The 16,046-nt window shown below is 41.0% G+C and overlaps 1 protein-coding gene across 6 annotated transcripts in view; it reads right to left on the bottom strand.

Moving 5' to 3' along the window:
- LOC144693681 (nuclear body protein SP140-like protein) overlaps window positions 1-16,046 on the bottom strand; it is a 77,872-nt gene that overhangs the window by 40,496 nt on the left and 21,330 nt on the right. For all 6 annotated transcript variants that reach the window (XM_078563566.1, XM_078563565.1, XM_078563569.1 and 3 more), the window contains 2 exons: window positions 13,208-13,379; window positions 328-513 (listed from right to left, as the gene is read on the bottom strand). In XM_078563566.1, the coding sequence (XP_078419692.1) occupies window positions 328-513; window positions 13,208-13,379 (358 nt within the window). The remainder of the gene's footprint in view (window positions 1-327; window positions 514-13,207; window positions 13,380-16,046) is intronic.

Below are 16,046 nucleotides of genomic sequence, written 5' to 3'. Positions count from 1 at the left end.
TCAAAGATGGAAAGCAGTGGAAATGGAGAATGATGCAAAAGAATGAGAGATAAAGAGACAGAGAAGGCCAAAGACAGAGACATAGGGAAAGAAAGAGAGAGTTCGAGAATGTGAGACAGAGGGAGTAATTTTGATTTACCACTGGCATTGAGTGCCTTTTATAGAAATGTAAAATTTACACTCTGGCATCAATCTACAAATTAAATATGAATAAGGACAGAGATAGATAGAGTGAGATAAAGAGAGTGAGATAGAGAAAGAGACAGATATAGAAGGCTGAGAGTTTGTGTGTGGAGTGAGGGCCTTGTGAGAAGGCTAACAACTTACGGCTTGGGTCTTTGCTGCATTCTAGGCTTTGGTCTCTGCTGTTCTTCTGAGTTCTTCCACTGGCTGAGTGATGTGCGCATTCTTCATCAGGATGCTTTTTCCTCTTTACACCAGTCTTTATACTCAATCCAGTCTTCACAACAGGAACAGTTGCAGGTTCATATTTTCCTCTGTCTTCACCAAGATCTGATGATGGGCCAGAGGAAATAGTCATCAGTACATAGGAATAAACAGGATGAGGGAAAAAAAATCACTCCCTCCGTTTAGTCAGACACAGAGTCAAAAAGCAAAAAACTTTATTCACTATCTGAATCCCTAAATTAGCTTTCTTCACCCAGCTCTTTAAAATTACTTAAACCATCAGCCTTGATCCTCTCCTGTCAGTCTGTTAATTTGTAAATCCTTCCACTACTTCAATCTTCTCCAAGTTAAGAGTGTAAAAATAGAAAAACAGCCTCCCTAGGCAGCCTATTCCAAATAGCTGTGAATAAGTTATATCTTACCTGTCCATATGCACTTTGAATGTCCAGTGCTTCTCACTAATTCTCTTTCAGGACCATGGTAAATAATTTCACAAGATCCAAACTGTTGGTACTCCTAAGGATTTTAACTAACTCAGTAGGATCCTTCCCCAGTCTTCTCTAATGTGAATGGTGCTCAATTCTAGTGTCCCAGTGTACAATTCATGAGAAGATTCATAAGAAGATTGGGGTAATTATGCAATATCAGTAACAGAAGAATGAAGTTTGTCTGAAATGCCACTCTTGGTTATTTAATACCCCCAGGTCAGCATGGGTCAAGTACACAGTAAAGCTTGCTCTACAATAGGCCTAATCAGTGCCCAAGATCAAGATCTATCATCTATACCCTATACTGTGCCAGAGTCTCACTTGTAACAGCAATGACTCAGTGTTCTGGGAATCTAGAGTACACACAGTTGAACCCTAAAAGCAAAATAATCTGATTAGTAGGACATGATAACATCACTTGGAAAAATACTCATATTGAATTATTCATTCAATAGTTAAACAGAAACATCGCAAAACACAGAATAAAGGAAACACAAATGCATTGATCCATGTGCAACTTGAGAAGGAAACTTAGGCTATAAATCAGAATCATAAAAATTTTGGTACCAAAGGAACTTCTTCAAATCCAACACAGCTGTACCAATGCTAGCTTCACATTGGAGCAATGAACTCCAATCCATTTTCTGCTCTGCCCTCGTGCTCATCATTATTTTGATTCTTCAAGTCTTCATCTAATCCCATATTAAGCTTCAGGAGCTATTGGGGAAATGCATTCCATCATCTGATAATGTGGAAAATATTGCTTCCTAGAAAGATAATTCTGGAAAACTACAGGAGGGCAGTCATCATCCAAAAGAAAAAAATGGATTTCTTGATCAGGTGGAAATAATAGATCAATTTGGGCAACTGTGGTAATTATGGTTTTATAAAGGATGTTATAAAGGAAGATCACATAACCTTATGTGACCAATAGAGTAGCATGGGCTACCTCTGTAGTCAGTAGTATAGAGATAGGGTTTGACTTGAAAGCACACAAGTGTAGCTGCTGAGTACATTTGTAAATAAACAGAATGTGTTCCACCCAAGAAATGTCAGCTGATTAACTCATCTATTGTACTAACTTGGCCATCCCACAACAAGCATACAACCAGGATCCATAAGTCCCAATAAACTGGTGACTAGGATCCAACAAACTGGTGGCAAGGTTAAAGCATAGATACAATAAATTGGCTTTGAGAATAAAACAAGTTAATGGAAGAAATCAAGAGAAACAAAATCAGGCTGTACCTTGCATGGTAATTGTAAGTAGAATTTCCGTTTCATTATATTGGTCTCATTATACTGAATGCCTTGCATTCTTTTTCTAAACGAACAACATTGCGGGGGAAGAAGAGGCGTGTGATCCTCTTATCCACATGTGGGAGTAAAGCCTACAGCTTGATTCAAAGTTTGACAGCACCCAGTGTCCCGGATTCAACAAGTTTTGATGAATTGGTGGACATGGTGAAGGGTCATTACTAACTAAAGCCCTCGGTAATGATACAACAGTTCAAATTTAACTCAATAAAGAGGATTGTCCCGGGGAGACAAATCCTTGTTATGTAGATAATTTGAAACAGTTAACAGAACATTATGAGTTTGGTACATCTTTAAATGATATGCTCAGAGATCGTTCAATGTCCGATGTTATTGAGGACATGATTCAGAAGAGATTACTGTCTGAAACAAATTTGGGTTTTAAAGGGACTTGACATAGCACCGGCCATGGAAAGCACAATAAGGGATTCAAAAGCCATACAGGAAGCGCAAAATGGCGCTGTCCTCCATTTTGGGAAGCCCCAGCCAAAAAGGGCACAAAAATGCAAGACTTTGCTGCAAAGCAGGAAACAGCCACTGCTAGCAGAAAAAAAAAAAGAAATAACCTAGCAGAAAAAACAAGGAATAGTTGCAACAGAGTTGGAAACAAGCAATCTTACGATTGGTAGTTTAAAAAAAAAAATCAAATGTTTTTATTGTCATCAAAATGGGCACAATGAGACAGTGCAAGGAAAGGATCAGGCAGCCTTTCAAACAAAAGAAAAAATCTTGAGCTCTACAATGTAGAAGAGCCTGAAGTAACAAATTCAGATATTTGATATTCAATCTGAAGGTTGGAAAGACAGAACCAATACATTTAACAGTGAAGGTAAATGGCAGACCTATTAGAATGGAAGTAGACACATGAGCTTCCACTACAGTAATTGGTGAACACACCTTCAAATATCTGAATTATGGTGAACATAAATTAAATTTGGAAGAAACTGATGCCAAATTAAAAACTTACACAGGTGAAGTTATCCAAGTTAAAAGCATAAGAGTTACTGTCCATTACAGAAGCCAATTGGTAAAACTACCCTTGATGGTGGTAGCAGGCGAGGGGTCAACTCTCCTTGGATGAAACTGGCTAAAGGAGATTAAGTTAACTGGAAAATTTCAGCCCATTCTGAGAGCATGTGGGTTACCAGAGCTACTGCAAAAATACACCTCAAGTCTTCAAGGGTGAACTTGGGCGAACAGAGGCTGCAAGCAAAAATTCATGTGGACCCAGGGGCAACCCCCCAATTCATGAAGGCAAGACTAGTGCCTTATGCACTGCGGGAAAAGGTCGATACCGAACTGGACAGATTAGAGAAATTGGGCGTTATACAACCTGTGCAATTCTCAGAATGGGCAGCACCAATAGTCCCCATCCTTAGACCTGACCAAAGCACCGGAATTTGTGGAGACTACAAAATGACAGTTAATAAAGTGGACAGACACCCCATACCAAAAATCAAAGACCTGTATGCTAAGCTGGCAGGTGGAACCACCTACACGAAGCTTGAAGTTATGCTTATCAACAATTAGAGTTAGAGAAGGCCTCCTGGGAATTTGTCACAATGAATACACACAAAGGGTTGTACCAATATACCCGTTTGCCTTTTGGAGTCTCCTCAGCTTGCACCATATTCCAGAAATCAATGGAAATTTTACTGCAGGGACTGCCCCACACATTTATTTATTTAGATGATGTTCTGGTGACAGGACTCACTGAAAAAGGAGCATTTGGTGAACTTAGAAGTCTTAAAATGTTTCTTGCAGGCTGAAGTGCGTTTACAAAAGAAAAGTGCACGTTCCAAGTGAGGGAAGTAATCTATTTGGGACACCGAGTAGATTCACAGGGCCTCCACCAGTTTGAGGAAAAAGTGAGCCATTAGAGAGGCACCTGCGCCAAAGAACACCTCCGAGCTCAAATCATTCTTAAGAATTATCAATTATTATGGGCTGTGCTTACCCAATTGAACTGGCACCCCTGCATTATCCACTCAAGAATCACCAACGTTGGTCTTGGCAGACACCACAGAAAAAATCTTTCATAAAGGTGAAACAATTGTTGCACTTGTCAAACCTATTAGTGCACTATGACCAGAGGAAAGAATTGGTGTTGACACGTAACACATTTCCTACGGAGTGGGAGCAGTGCTCTCCCATTTAATGGGTGATAGCACGGAACAGCCTATAGGATATGTATCAAGAATGCTCACCACAGCAGAAAAGGAATACTCAAAGAAAAAGGCAGCCTGTTAATCATCTTGGGTGTCAAGAAATTTCACCAGTACGTGCATGGCTGTCATTTTGTTATTGTTTCACGAGCCATTGCTAGGATTGTTCAGCAAGGACAAGACTATACCACCCATAGTCTCTGCAAGAATACAAAGATGGGCTGATCCTGGCAGCATACTAGTGTACTTTCATCCATCGGCCTGGAAATTAAATTGCAAACGCTGATGCACTGAATCATTTGCCCTCAAGAAAAGGATGAGGATGTCCCAGTTCCACAAGAACTAGTTTTATTGTTAAGTTTCTCAGATTCATCACTGGTATGTGCTAGACAGATCAGAGACTGGACAAGTTGAGACCCAATGTTAACCAAAAACAAGAACAAGTGCTTCAAGGTTGGTCACAAGAGCACGTATTTGATGAAATGAAATTGTACTTTAACAGAAGACGTGAAATAACCAGCCAGGGTGGTATCTTATTTTGGAGAGCACAAATGATTGTTCCTCCAAAAGGAAGGAAGCCATTGTTGATTGAACTACACAGTGCACATCCAGGAACTTCCCGAATGAAGACCATTACACGCAGCTATCTATGGTGGCCTGGGATGGATGGAGAAATAGAGAGCTTAGTGAAGAATTGTGTGCAGCATCAGCAATTGCAAAAGTTACCTTCAACAGCTCTGTTACACCCTTAGGAGTGGCCAGGAAAGCCATAGATGCAGTTACACATTGACTATGTGGGACCTTTCATGGGAACAATGTTTCTGCTCATTGTTGATGCCCACTCAAAATGGATGGACAAAAGAGGTAAAGTCACTAATGTCTTCTGCTACAATTGAGAAGTTACAAAGTTTTGCCATTAATTGACTACTTGAAGTGGTCATATCTGATAACGGCATGGCATTTATGAGTGCCGAGTTTCAACAGTTTGTCAGCCTCAACCTTATCACTCGTAAAAACTTCACCATACCACCCCTCCTCAAATGGACTGGCCAAAAGAGTGGTTCAAACATTCAAGCCAGGCATGAAAATGTTAACTGGAGATTCCTTAGCAACCAAGCTGGCACACTTTCTTTTTCATTATAGGACTATCCCTCACACAACCACAACAACAGGTGTCACATCTGTGGAATTATTGATGAAATGCCGTCTCAGGATGAGATTAAGCTTAATAATGACAAATTGGGGGGGTGGGTGGCGGAAGTGGAAAGGAGTCAAGGAAGTCTGAAAACTGGACACAAATGGTATAGTCGGGACAGGAAGTTTACCCTGGGAAAGACAGTATATGTGAACAACTTTGGAGAAGGACTAAAGTGGTTACTGGATTAAATAATTGCAGTGACTGGACCTCTATCTTACCACATGAAGGTGGAAGGCTGAGTCATACAGAGACATGTGGATCATCTAAGAAAGAGGGAAACAAATCACCTAGAAATTACAGGCCGATTAGCCTGACCTCGGTCGTTGGTAAGATTTTAGAGTCCATTATTAAGGATGAGATTTCAGAATACTTGGAAGTGCATGGTAAAATAGGGCAAAGTCAGCATGGTTTCATCAAGGGGAGGTCATGCCTGACAAATCTGTTAGAATTCTTTGAAGAGGTAACGAGTAGGTTAGACAAAGGAGAGCCAATGGATGTTATCTATTTGGACTTCCAGAAGGCCTTTGACAAGGTGCTGCACAGGAGGCTGCTCAGTAAGATAAGAGCCCATGGTGTCAGAGGCAAGGTACTAGCATGGATAGAAGATTGGCTGTCTGGCAGGAGGCAGAGAGTGGGGATAAGGGGGTCCTTCTCAGGATGGTGGCCGGTGACTAGTGGAGTTCCGCAGGGGTCAGTGTTGGGACCACAACTTTTCACTTTATACATTAATGATCTAGATGAAGGAACTGAGGGCATCCTGGCTAAATTTGCAGATGATACAAAGATAGGTGGAGGGACAGGTAGTATTGAGGAGGCGGGGAAGCTGAAGAAGGATTTGGACAGGTCAGGAGAATGGGCAAAGAAGTGGCAGATGGAATACAACGTAGGGAAGTGTGAGGTCATGCACTTTGGTAGGAAGAAGAGGCATAAACTATTTTTTAAAATGGGGAGAGAATTCAGAAATCTGGAGTGCAAAGGGACTTGGGAGTCCCTAGCCCAGGATTCTCTTAAGGTTAACTTGCAGGTTGACGCGGTAGTTAGGAAGGCAAATGCAATGTTGGCATTTATTTCAAGAGGACTAGAATATAAAAGCAGGGATGTGCTGCTGAGGCTTTATAAGGCTCTGGTCAAACCACATTTAGAATATTGTGAGCAATTTTGGGCCCCGTATCTCAGGAAGGATGTTCTAGCCCTGGAGAGGGTCCAGAGGAGGTTCACGAGAACGATCCCAGGAATGAAAGGCTTAACATATGAGGAATGTTTGAGGACTCTGGGTCTATACTCGATGGAGTTTAGAAGGATGAGGGGGGATCTGATTGAAACTTACAGAATACTGAAAGGACTGGATAGAGTGGACGTGGGGAAGATGTTTCCATTAGGAGAGACTAGGACCCGAGGGCACAGCCTCAGAGTAAAGGGAAGACCTTTTAGAACAGAGATGAGGAGAAACTTCTTGAGCCAGAGAGTGGTGAATCTATGGAATTCATTGCCACAGAAGGCTGTGGAGTCCAGGTCATTGAGTGTATTTAACACCGAGATAGATAGGTTCTTGATTGGTAAGGGGATCAAAGGTTACGGGGAGAAGGCGGGAGAATGGGATTGAGAAACTTATCAGCCATGATTGAATGGCGGAGCAGACTCGATGGGCCAAATGGCCTAATTTCTGCTCCTATGTCTTATGGTCTAAATGATTCCACCAGTTCATGACCAGGGCAATGTTTCCTTTTGAGGGAACTCAACCTCATACAGATGTGTCAGAAGCGTATGTTGTACCTGAAAGAGCTAAGGAAACAGATTTGCAGGTGCCTGCCGAAGAACCTGATGTTTAGACAACTACAGAAAGGGAGGTTCCTGACAAAGCATCTGAAATTGTAAAGCTGAGGTGTTCTACATGCATAAGTAAATCCCCAGAAAGACTGAATTTGTAAATTACTTCTGTGTAAATAATTTTCCATGTTGAGAAAATTGTAAATGTAAAATGTGTTTCCACGTAAAGGGGGAGGGGTATCGTAATTATGGTTTTATGTAAAATGCAGTATACCTTTAAAAAGTATGATATAAAGGAAGATCACATGATCTTACATAACCAATAGAGGGGTAAGGAATATTGACCAGGGCACCAAGAGAACTTCTTATTCTTCCAGGGATAATAGCATGGGATCTATTTACAACCAACTTGAACAAGCAAACGAGACATCTCTTTCCTTCTCCTTTGGAAGATCTGCACCTTGCATCTCTGACAATGCAGTGCATTCTTACTCAGTCATTGAAGTGTCAGCTTAGATTGTGTGCCCATATGCTGCTGAAGGAGGTGAAATTGCTACCGACTGTGTAACATCAGCTCTCATACAATAAGATTTGGACCATTATGATTCTCTACAATGGCGAGGGATTGATCCATTGGAATTTTAAATAACAAGGGTGAATGGGAAGGTGCTCAGTCCATTGGATTCTCTATAATGGGAAGGAATTGGCCTGCCAGGAATGTTAGGAATCTCCATAATTGGAGTGAATGATCTGTTATTGTTGGGGTGTCTTGGAAGATGAAGGGTGTCTTACTGAGTGAGAGATCTTACTGGAAGCAAAGATCCTTTCTTCAAAGTACTTTTATTTACATAATTAACGATATACAAGGTTACAGAACATTAGGACTGAGCTACTGCTCCTCCCGGAGATACTTCTCACTGTTCTGAGTGACATCATTATGATATAGCTCCTTAGTAGTTATTAATAGAGTGCTAGAGTTAACCCTTTACACAACAGGTTTTGCTCAGATTCTACACATTTTCTTTGTTCTTTATTTACTTTCCTTTAAAAAGAAAGGATGGCTCTGAATGTGCACAAGTTTGTATCTTTAATATGAACACAGCAGAAGGCCCTAGAAATTGCCTGGAGCCTGGATACAATAGGTTCTTGCCTTCACTGGAAGGTTCTACTGAGCCTTGCCTGGGTTAGACCCTCTAACTGCCCCAAACAGGACCCCTCTGTTCCCAAGCTAGGGATAACCACTTCCATAATCTCAGATCGTAAACTTGAAAACTGGTATAACCAGAGAGATGAGTCGTACTCCGTCCAGAACAGTGCAACTGGGCACCAGCTGAGTAGAGGCCGAGATTCTGAAGGAACTAAAGTTATCAGCCTCTTACGAAGGTTGAAAAATATAGTCTCAGGGTGGAAGAGAGGGGAAAACTGTATAGCTCGCCTGTGGACAGCAACAGGTATATGATTTGATCTGATGGTCAGCCAAATTCAGGACTTGGAATTTTACCCTCATTAATAAGAAAGCAATGCAGTCCAAGAAACCTTCCAGGAATGATAATCACTAATAAACCCCAGAAGGAATTCAGGGGAAACTTCTTTACGCAGAGAGTGTGGAACTTACTGCCACATGGAGCAATTGAAGGGAATAAAATAGAAGCATTTAAGAGGAAACAAGATAAGTGCATGAGGGAGAAAGGAATATAACCTGTTGATAGGATGAAAGGAAGTAAGGTGGGAGGAGGCCTATGTGGAAAATAAATAATGGCATAGGATCTGTTGAGCTAATATGCCTGTTTCTGTACTGTAAATTCTACCCTAGGTCATGTCAGTGCTGCTTCTCATTTGAACCATCATAAGTTACACTCCATATGCTATTGCCAGCATTGAGAAATTACCATGAGCCCAGGCCAAACACTCTACCCAAAAATAACCAAACTCCCAGCCTCAGGTAAGGAAACTGAAGTCCCAGCACTGGCTACATGTGGGTCTCAGACCCAGAGATAGGAGTGCACACTGTTATTTCTAGGATCAGGGCAAAGAACAAAGGCTGGGAAATCCTTGCAGCTTATATGAGAGCACTAGAAGACTAGAAGGCCCGTCAAGCCTGCTCTGCCATTCGATTGTGAACACATTGGAGTGTGCAGAAGATATTTACAAGAATGGTTCCAGAGGTGAGAAGCTTCAGCAATGAGGATAGATTGGAGAGGTTGGGACTGTTATCCTTGGAGAGAAGAAGGCTGAGAGGAGATCTGATAGAAATATTCAAAATCATGAGGGGGTTGGACAGAGTAGATAGGGAGAAGCTGTTCCTGCTCATAAAAGGATCAAGAACAAGAGGGTACAGATTTAAAGTGATTTTCAAAAGAAGCAAGTGTGACGTGAGGAAAAACTTTTTCACACAACAAGTGGTCCGGGTCTGGAATGCACTGCCTGGAAGTGTGGTGGAGGCAGGCTCAATCGAGGCATTCAAGAGGGCAATAGATGGTTATTCAAATAGAAACAATGTGCAAGGGTACAGGGAAAAGGCAGGACAATGGCAGCAGTTCAATGCTCACTTGGGAGAGCTTGTGCAGACATGATGGGCTGAATAGCCTCCTTCTGTGCTGTTAAGATTCTGTGAATATGATCATGGCTGACCTTGGGCTTCAACTTCATTTTCCCGCCCATTCCCCATATCCCTCGATTCCCTAAGATATCAAAAATCTGTCCATCTCAGCCTTCAATTTTTCAGTGATGGTACATCCAAAACTCTCTGGGGTAAAGAATTTCAAAGGTTCACAACCCTTTGAGTAAATATATTTCTTCTCTTCTCAGTCCTAAATGATTGGCCTCTTATCCTGAAACTGTGCCCCCTTGTTTTAGATTTCCTAGCCGGGGAAACAAGCCCTCAGCATCTACCCTGCCAAACCCTTCAAAGTCTTGAATGTTTCAATGATATCACCTCTAACTCTTCAGAACTCCAGACAATATAGGCTCAATTTGTTCAGCCATTTTCTTTCTTAATTGCTTGCTGTACTTGCATGCTAACCTTTTTCATTCCTTGTACAGGTACACTAGTCTATCTGAACACCATAATTTACAAGTTTCACCCTTTTAAAAATGTTATACTTTTCGGTTTTTATTTCCAAAGTGACTAACTTCAAACTTCCTCACATTATACTCCATCTGCCATGTTATTGGCTGTTCACAACCTGTCTAAATCACTTTGCAACCTCTGTGTCCTCCACGCAGCTTGCATCCCCACCTAGCTTTGTATCTTCAGCAAACGTAGATACATTACCCCTTTTCTCTTTGTCGAAGCCATTAATATTGATTGTTAATACCAGAGGCCCATCACTGATCCTTACGGGACTCCACTGGTTAGTCTGCCAACCTGAAAATGCTCCATTTAACCCTACTCCCTGCTTCCTGTCCATTAACCAATCCTCAGTCCATGCTAATATATCACCCCCAATTTCATGAGCTATTAGCTTGTGTATTGAGCTTTTGCTTTGCAATATATTGAACACCTTTTGAAAATTGAAGTATAATAAATCTACTTGTTCACCTTTATCCACTGTACTATTTACATCCTCAAAATACTCAAGTCTTATTAGCCTCTAGGTTATCCTCTATTTCTGGGATGCAAATTGTGTTGTCTTCGACTGTGAAGACAAACAAAATATTTGTCAAATGTCTCTGCTATTTCCTTGTTCCCAATTATATTTTCCCTGTCCCTGTTTCTAAGAGAGTAACACTTACTTTAGCTACTCTCTCCCTTGTGTGTAAAACCATTTACAATTTAAAAAATATTCCTGGCTAGTTTACTTCAATTCCTTTTGTTTCCTTGTCATCAACTTTTTGGTGGCCTTTTGCTAGTTTCTAAAACATTCCCAATCCTCAGATTTACTATTATTTTGCAACATTCTAAGCCTCTTCTTTTAACATAATACTATCCTGAATCTCCTTCATAAGCCACAAATGGATATTTCTTGCTGAGTGTTTCTCAATGAAATGTATTTTTGTTGGACATTTTGAATTGTTCCTTTAAATGTTTTCCATTGTTTATTTACCCACCGCCATGTCTTTGGAACTCCCTGCCTCAGAAGGTGGCGGAAATGGGGTCACTGAATATTTAAGGCGGAGTTAGATAGATTCTTGTTAAGCAAGGGAATCAAAGGTTTTCAGGGGTAGATGGGAATGTGGAATTCAAAACACAAATAGAACAGCCATGATCTTATTGAATGGCGGAGCAGGCTCGAGGGGCCGAATGGCCTACTTCTGCTCCTATTGTGTATGCATGTTTAGATCTTGTAGTCTATTTATCCAATCGACCTTAGCCAGCTCTCCCTTAATACATACATAATCGACTTTGTTTAAGATTCTTGTTCTTGAGTGAAGTATGTCATTTTCAAGTTTAATGTGGAATTCAGTTGTATGATGACCACTATTTCTCAGTGGATCTTTTACCAAGGCATTGCTAATTAACCTTACCTCATTGCACAATATTAGATCTAAAATAGTTTTATCCCTAATTGGTTCCACATCATAACTCCCCAGGAAACTGTAACGAAAGCATTCTACAAACTCATCTTCCAGAGCGCTTATGCCAATTTTTTGGGTCCAGCCTATAAAGATTAAAAGTCCCCCAACTATTATATTGCCTTCGTTACACATTCCAATAATTTCTTGTTTAATGTTCTGCCCAAAAGTATAACTATTGTTATGGGGCCTATAAACCATTCAATCAGTATTTTCTGACCCTTGCTTTTCCTAATCTCCAGCCGTTCTGATTCCACTTCCTGAGTTTCTGAGCCAAGATCCTTTCTCACTAATACCCTTATATCATCCTTTATCAGGGCTACCCCTACCCCTTTTCCATTCTGCCTATCTTTTTGAAATGTTGTGTACAATGGAATATTTATTTCCCAAACTTGGTCACCTTGTAACCACACCTCTGCAATGGCAACTAGATCTAAACCATTTATCTCTATTTATGCCATTAGTTCAGCTATCATATTGCAGACACTCAGTGCAATAAGATAAAGTGACTTCAATTTTACTTTTTTAACTACCATTTCCTGCACAGGGCTTACTCTCTGATGTACTATTACCACTAAATGCTCTGTCCCTTCCTGGCCCACATCAATTTACTTCTCTATTGCCTCAACTTTAATTTTTGGATTTCTAAATCTCCCTTCACTTGAACCTTCCTCCCTCTGTTAGTTTAAAGCCATTTTCCACTACTTTAACCATATTTGCTGGTGCCCTTTTATGCTATGTCCCTTCCTGTCACACTCCGGTTACCATTACCTGTATCACTAACCACCTCTATTGCCTTGCCCTTTCTTTTTGATTTTCCAAATCTCCCCTCACATGGACCCTCCCTCAGTGCCAGTGAAGTAATGCCAGTGGAGTGGGAGGAATTTACCAGTCAACATTTAACAGTAAATCCCTGCTAACCATTACTTTCAGAGTTCATTTAAATTCCACTTTACTTACTACACCGACATCGTTTGCAAGAAATTTGATTATTGACACAGTAATTTAGTGGTGGGGAGGGGAAGATGGAGGAAGAGAAGCCTGGATACCTACCACAGAGTTATCACAGCTTCCATTGAAGCATTTTAAGAGCTGCAAATGTACTCATGCCCAATACCTCCATATGGTAGAAAAAGGAACAAGACTTGTATTTGTATAGAACCTTTCACAACCTCAGGTATCACAAAGTGCTTTAGAAGCAATTAAGCACTTTGGAAATGTAGTCATAAGTTGACAGGGAATACTTCCCATAGGGTTGGAAGGAAACTTTAAGAGAAAAACTAAATGATTCCTGTCTGTTTTAAGGAGTAGGTGCTCGTACCACCACCCAGATACCTTCATTAACATACCTTCAATCAAGCTGGCTTGTAAGGGATACAGCTTTGGGTACTCCTGCAAGTTATAGTCCTGAAACAAGTTGCACCAAAACTTGCGAATGGTTGAAGAATTACTGTCTTCCAGCCACTCCAGCAACGAGTACACAGCCTTACTGCAGTCCTTTTTTCCTTTATTTGAGATTTCCTACAAGAGAAACATTTACCTTAGATTTGTGTGTGGTACCCTGGAGTAAATAAATAATTGTAATGACTGGGCTGCAGCAACCCAGTTTACTTAGTCCAATCAGTAACATCACTACTCAAACACACATGAGGAACACTGGTTTCTGCCTGTGTGGCTTGCAACCATTAGACTTCATGGCATTTTTAACTCTTTCCAATCATTGGAAGCCAATGGATCTTCAGTTCATTCCAATCATCAGAAGCTGATTGGTTGTAAGCTTTCTGCCTTTAATTTAAAGCATTTATAAATTGGAGGTATGCAGAGGACAGGTGAATACTTTTGCTAATCTGAAATTAATTATATCTACTGCTACTTTGGCAGTGTTGCTAACTTTTGCTGAACAGCTTGCCATATTAGTTACTTCTACAATAGCAAAGAGGTTTTACCTTTCTTAACTTTTTACTTGCCCTTTTTTACAATTCTCTAGTAATTGGTTTGTGACTTTTTTTTATCCTTTACCAGGGCTGTGCAACCCTTTTATCTTTTAACCTCCTGGACCCTTGCTCCTGACCACCCAACTTCCCTTTCTGGCTCCCAAATGAGCTGATATTGTTAATGGTTCTTTTTTTTCAGGTACTGTACACTTTTCATGCAAATCTGCCATCATCACCCTTCTCCTTAGTTAACCAGCCCTTGACCACTCTACCCCTGTGAACTACTGCCCCATCTCCAACCTCCCTTTCCTCTCCAGAGTGCTTGAATGTGTTGTCTTCATCTTCCAAATTCATGCCTACCTTTCCTGGAAATCCATATTTGAATCCAGCCAATCAGATTCCTGTCCCGGTCACAGTATTGAACTGACTCTCATCAAAATCACAATGACATCCTATGTGACTGTGACAAAGGTAAATGATCTTCCCTCATCCTCCCGACCTGTCTGCAGCCTTTGAGAAGGTTGACAGTACCATCCTCCTTCAATGCTTATCCACTGTCGTTCAGCTGGATGGGACTGCTCTCATCTAGTTTCATTCTTACTCTGGCAATGATTAGATAAATATCATCCCACTCTTGTACCATTATCTCTGATGTCCTTCAAGGATCTATTCTTGGTCCCCTCAAATTTCTTATCTATATGCTGTCCCACAGCGACGTCATCTGAATACACAGTATCATTTTCCACATATACACTGACAATACCTAGCTCTACATCTCCCCCACCTCTCTCAACACTCTTCCACTCTCTCTAAACTTCAGGCTGCTTGTCCGACATTGTGGGAAGACTGAAACCATTAACTTCAGTCTCTGTGACAAACTAAGTTCTGTGACCACCAATTCCACCCCTCTCCCTGAATTGACTGAAGCTGACCCAGGCTGATTTCAACTTTGGTGCCATGTTTGGCTCAGAGCTAAACTTTCAAACACATATCTGCACCATCTCTAAAGTAGCCTATTTCCACTTATGTAAGATCTCCTGACTCCGCTCCTGCCTCAGCTCATTTGCTGCTGAAGCCCTTTGTTACCTCTCGACTTGACTATTCCAAAGCGCTCCTGGCCGGCCTTCCCTGTTCTACTCTCAGTAAATTTGAGATCATGCAAAATTCTGTTTCTCCTGTCCTAAGTCCCATTCACCCATTGCCTGTAATCTCTCATACACATTGATTCCTGATTTTGATTTTAAAATCTCATCCTTGATTTCAAATCCCTCCCACCCTATCCCTGAAATCTCCTCCAGCTTTACAACCCTCCGAGACAGCCTGGCTCCTCAAATTCTGACCTCTGCTGCATCCCTTATTTCAATTGCTTCAGCGCTGGTAGTCATTGCCTTCAGCTGCCTTAGCCCTGAGCTCTGGAATTCTCTCCCTAACCCCCTTTGCCTTGTTTCTTCTTTAAGACATTTCTTAAAACTTACCTCTTTGATCAAGCTTTTCATCATTTTCCCAAATGTCTTCTTGTACAGCCTGGTCTCACATTTTGCTTAGTAATACCCCTGTGAAACTCCTTGAGACATTTCATTACATTAAAGAGACTATATAAATGTAAGCTGTTGTGGTTACTATTAACCAGTGGTAGGTGACTCTTCTTATCCTTTAAACAGCAGAATGTAAACCTTTTTATCCTTTAAGCAGTGGTGTGCCCTCCTTGAATTTAAGAAGTAACTTCTGACAATAATCCAGACTGCCACCTGGGAACATTAGTAGCTTTTATGCCGTTTGTTTTCAGGTGACGCAACATAGAAGATTCAAAGGCCTAGATTTTCCAAAGAAAGATCAATGGTGTGATGACTGTCACTATAAAATCAGTTCAACTGAGTAGGGGGTCATGTGATTTGTTCAAGCAACGTGCGGCTAGCGTGGGGGAATGAATTCTAGGGAGGGATTTCCTAGGAAAAAATGGCTGTACGAGGGGCTGGCTGGATACAAGCAGCCACGGAAGCTCTTGTGCAAATAAAGTTTGTTTTGTTTGACTAAGAAGCCTACCAGAGTGCGTTTCTACAAATGGTAACCCTAATGACATCCTATGCTGCTTTCGACTTGATAATCCATAATGTTATTATCAGTAAACCATACCACAGGACTTCCTGCCAACCACTTGTCCCATATTCATTGTTGAGCCCTTTAAAATTAATACAGGCGTTTTAACTGCATGTTCAGTTAGCTGGAGCTTGTTAAACTATAGAATCAATTAGCC

This window comes from Cetorhinus maximus, chromosome 19 (genome assembly GCF_964194155.1).
Source record: "Cetorhinus maximus chromosome 19, sCetMax3.hap1.1, whole genome shotgun sequence".
NCBI lineage: Eukaryota > Metazoa > Chordata > Chondrichthyes > Lamniformes > Cetorhinidae > Cetorhinus > Cetorhinus maximus.
The sequence above is the reverse complement of the archived record's forward strand: the minus strand, read 5'-3'. Positions and strand labels throughout refer to the sequence as shown.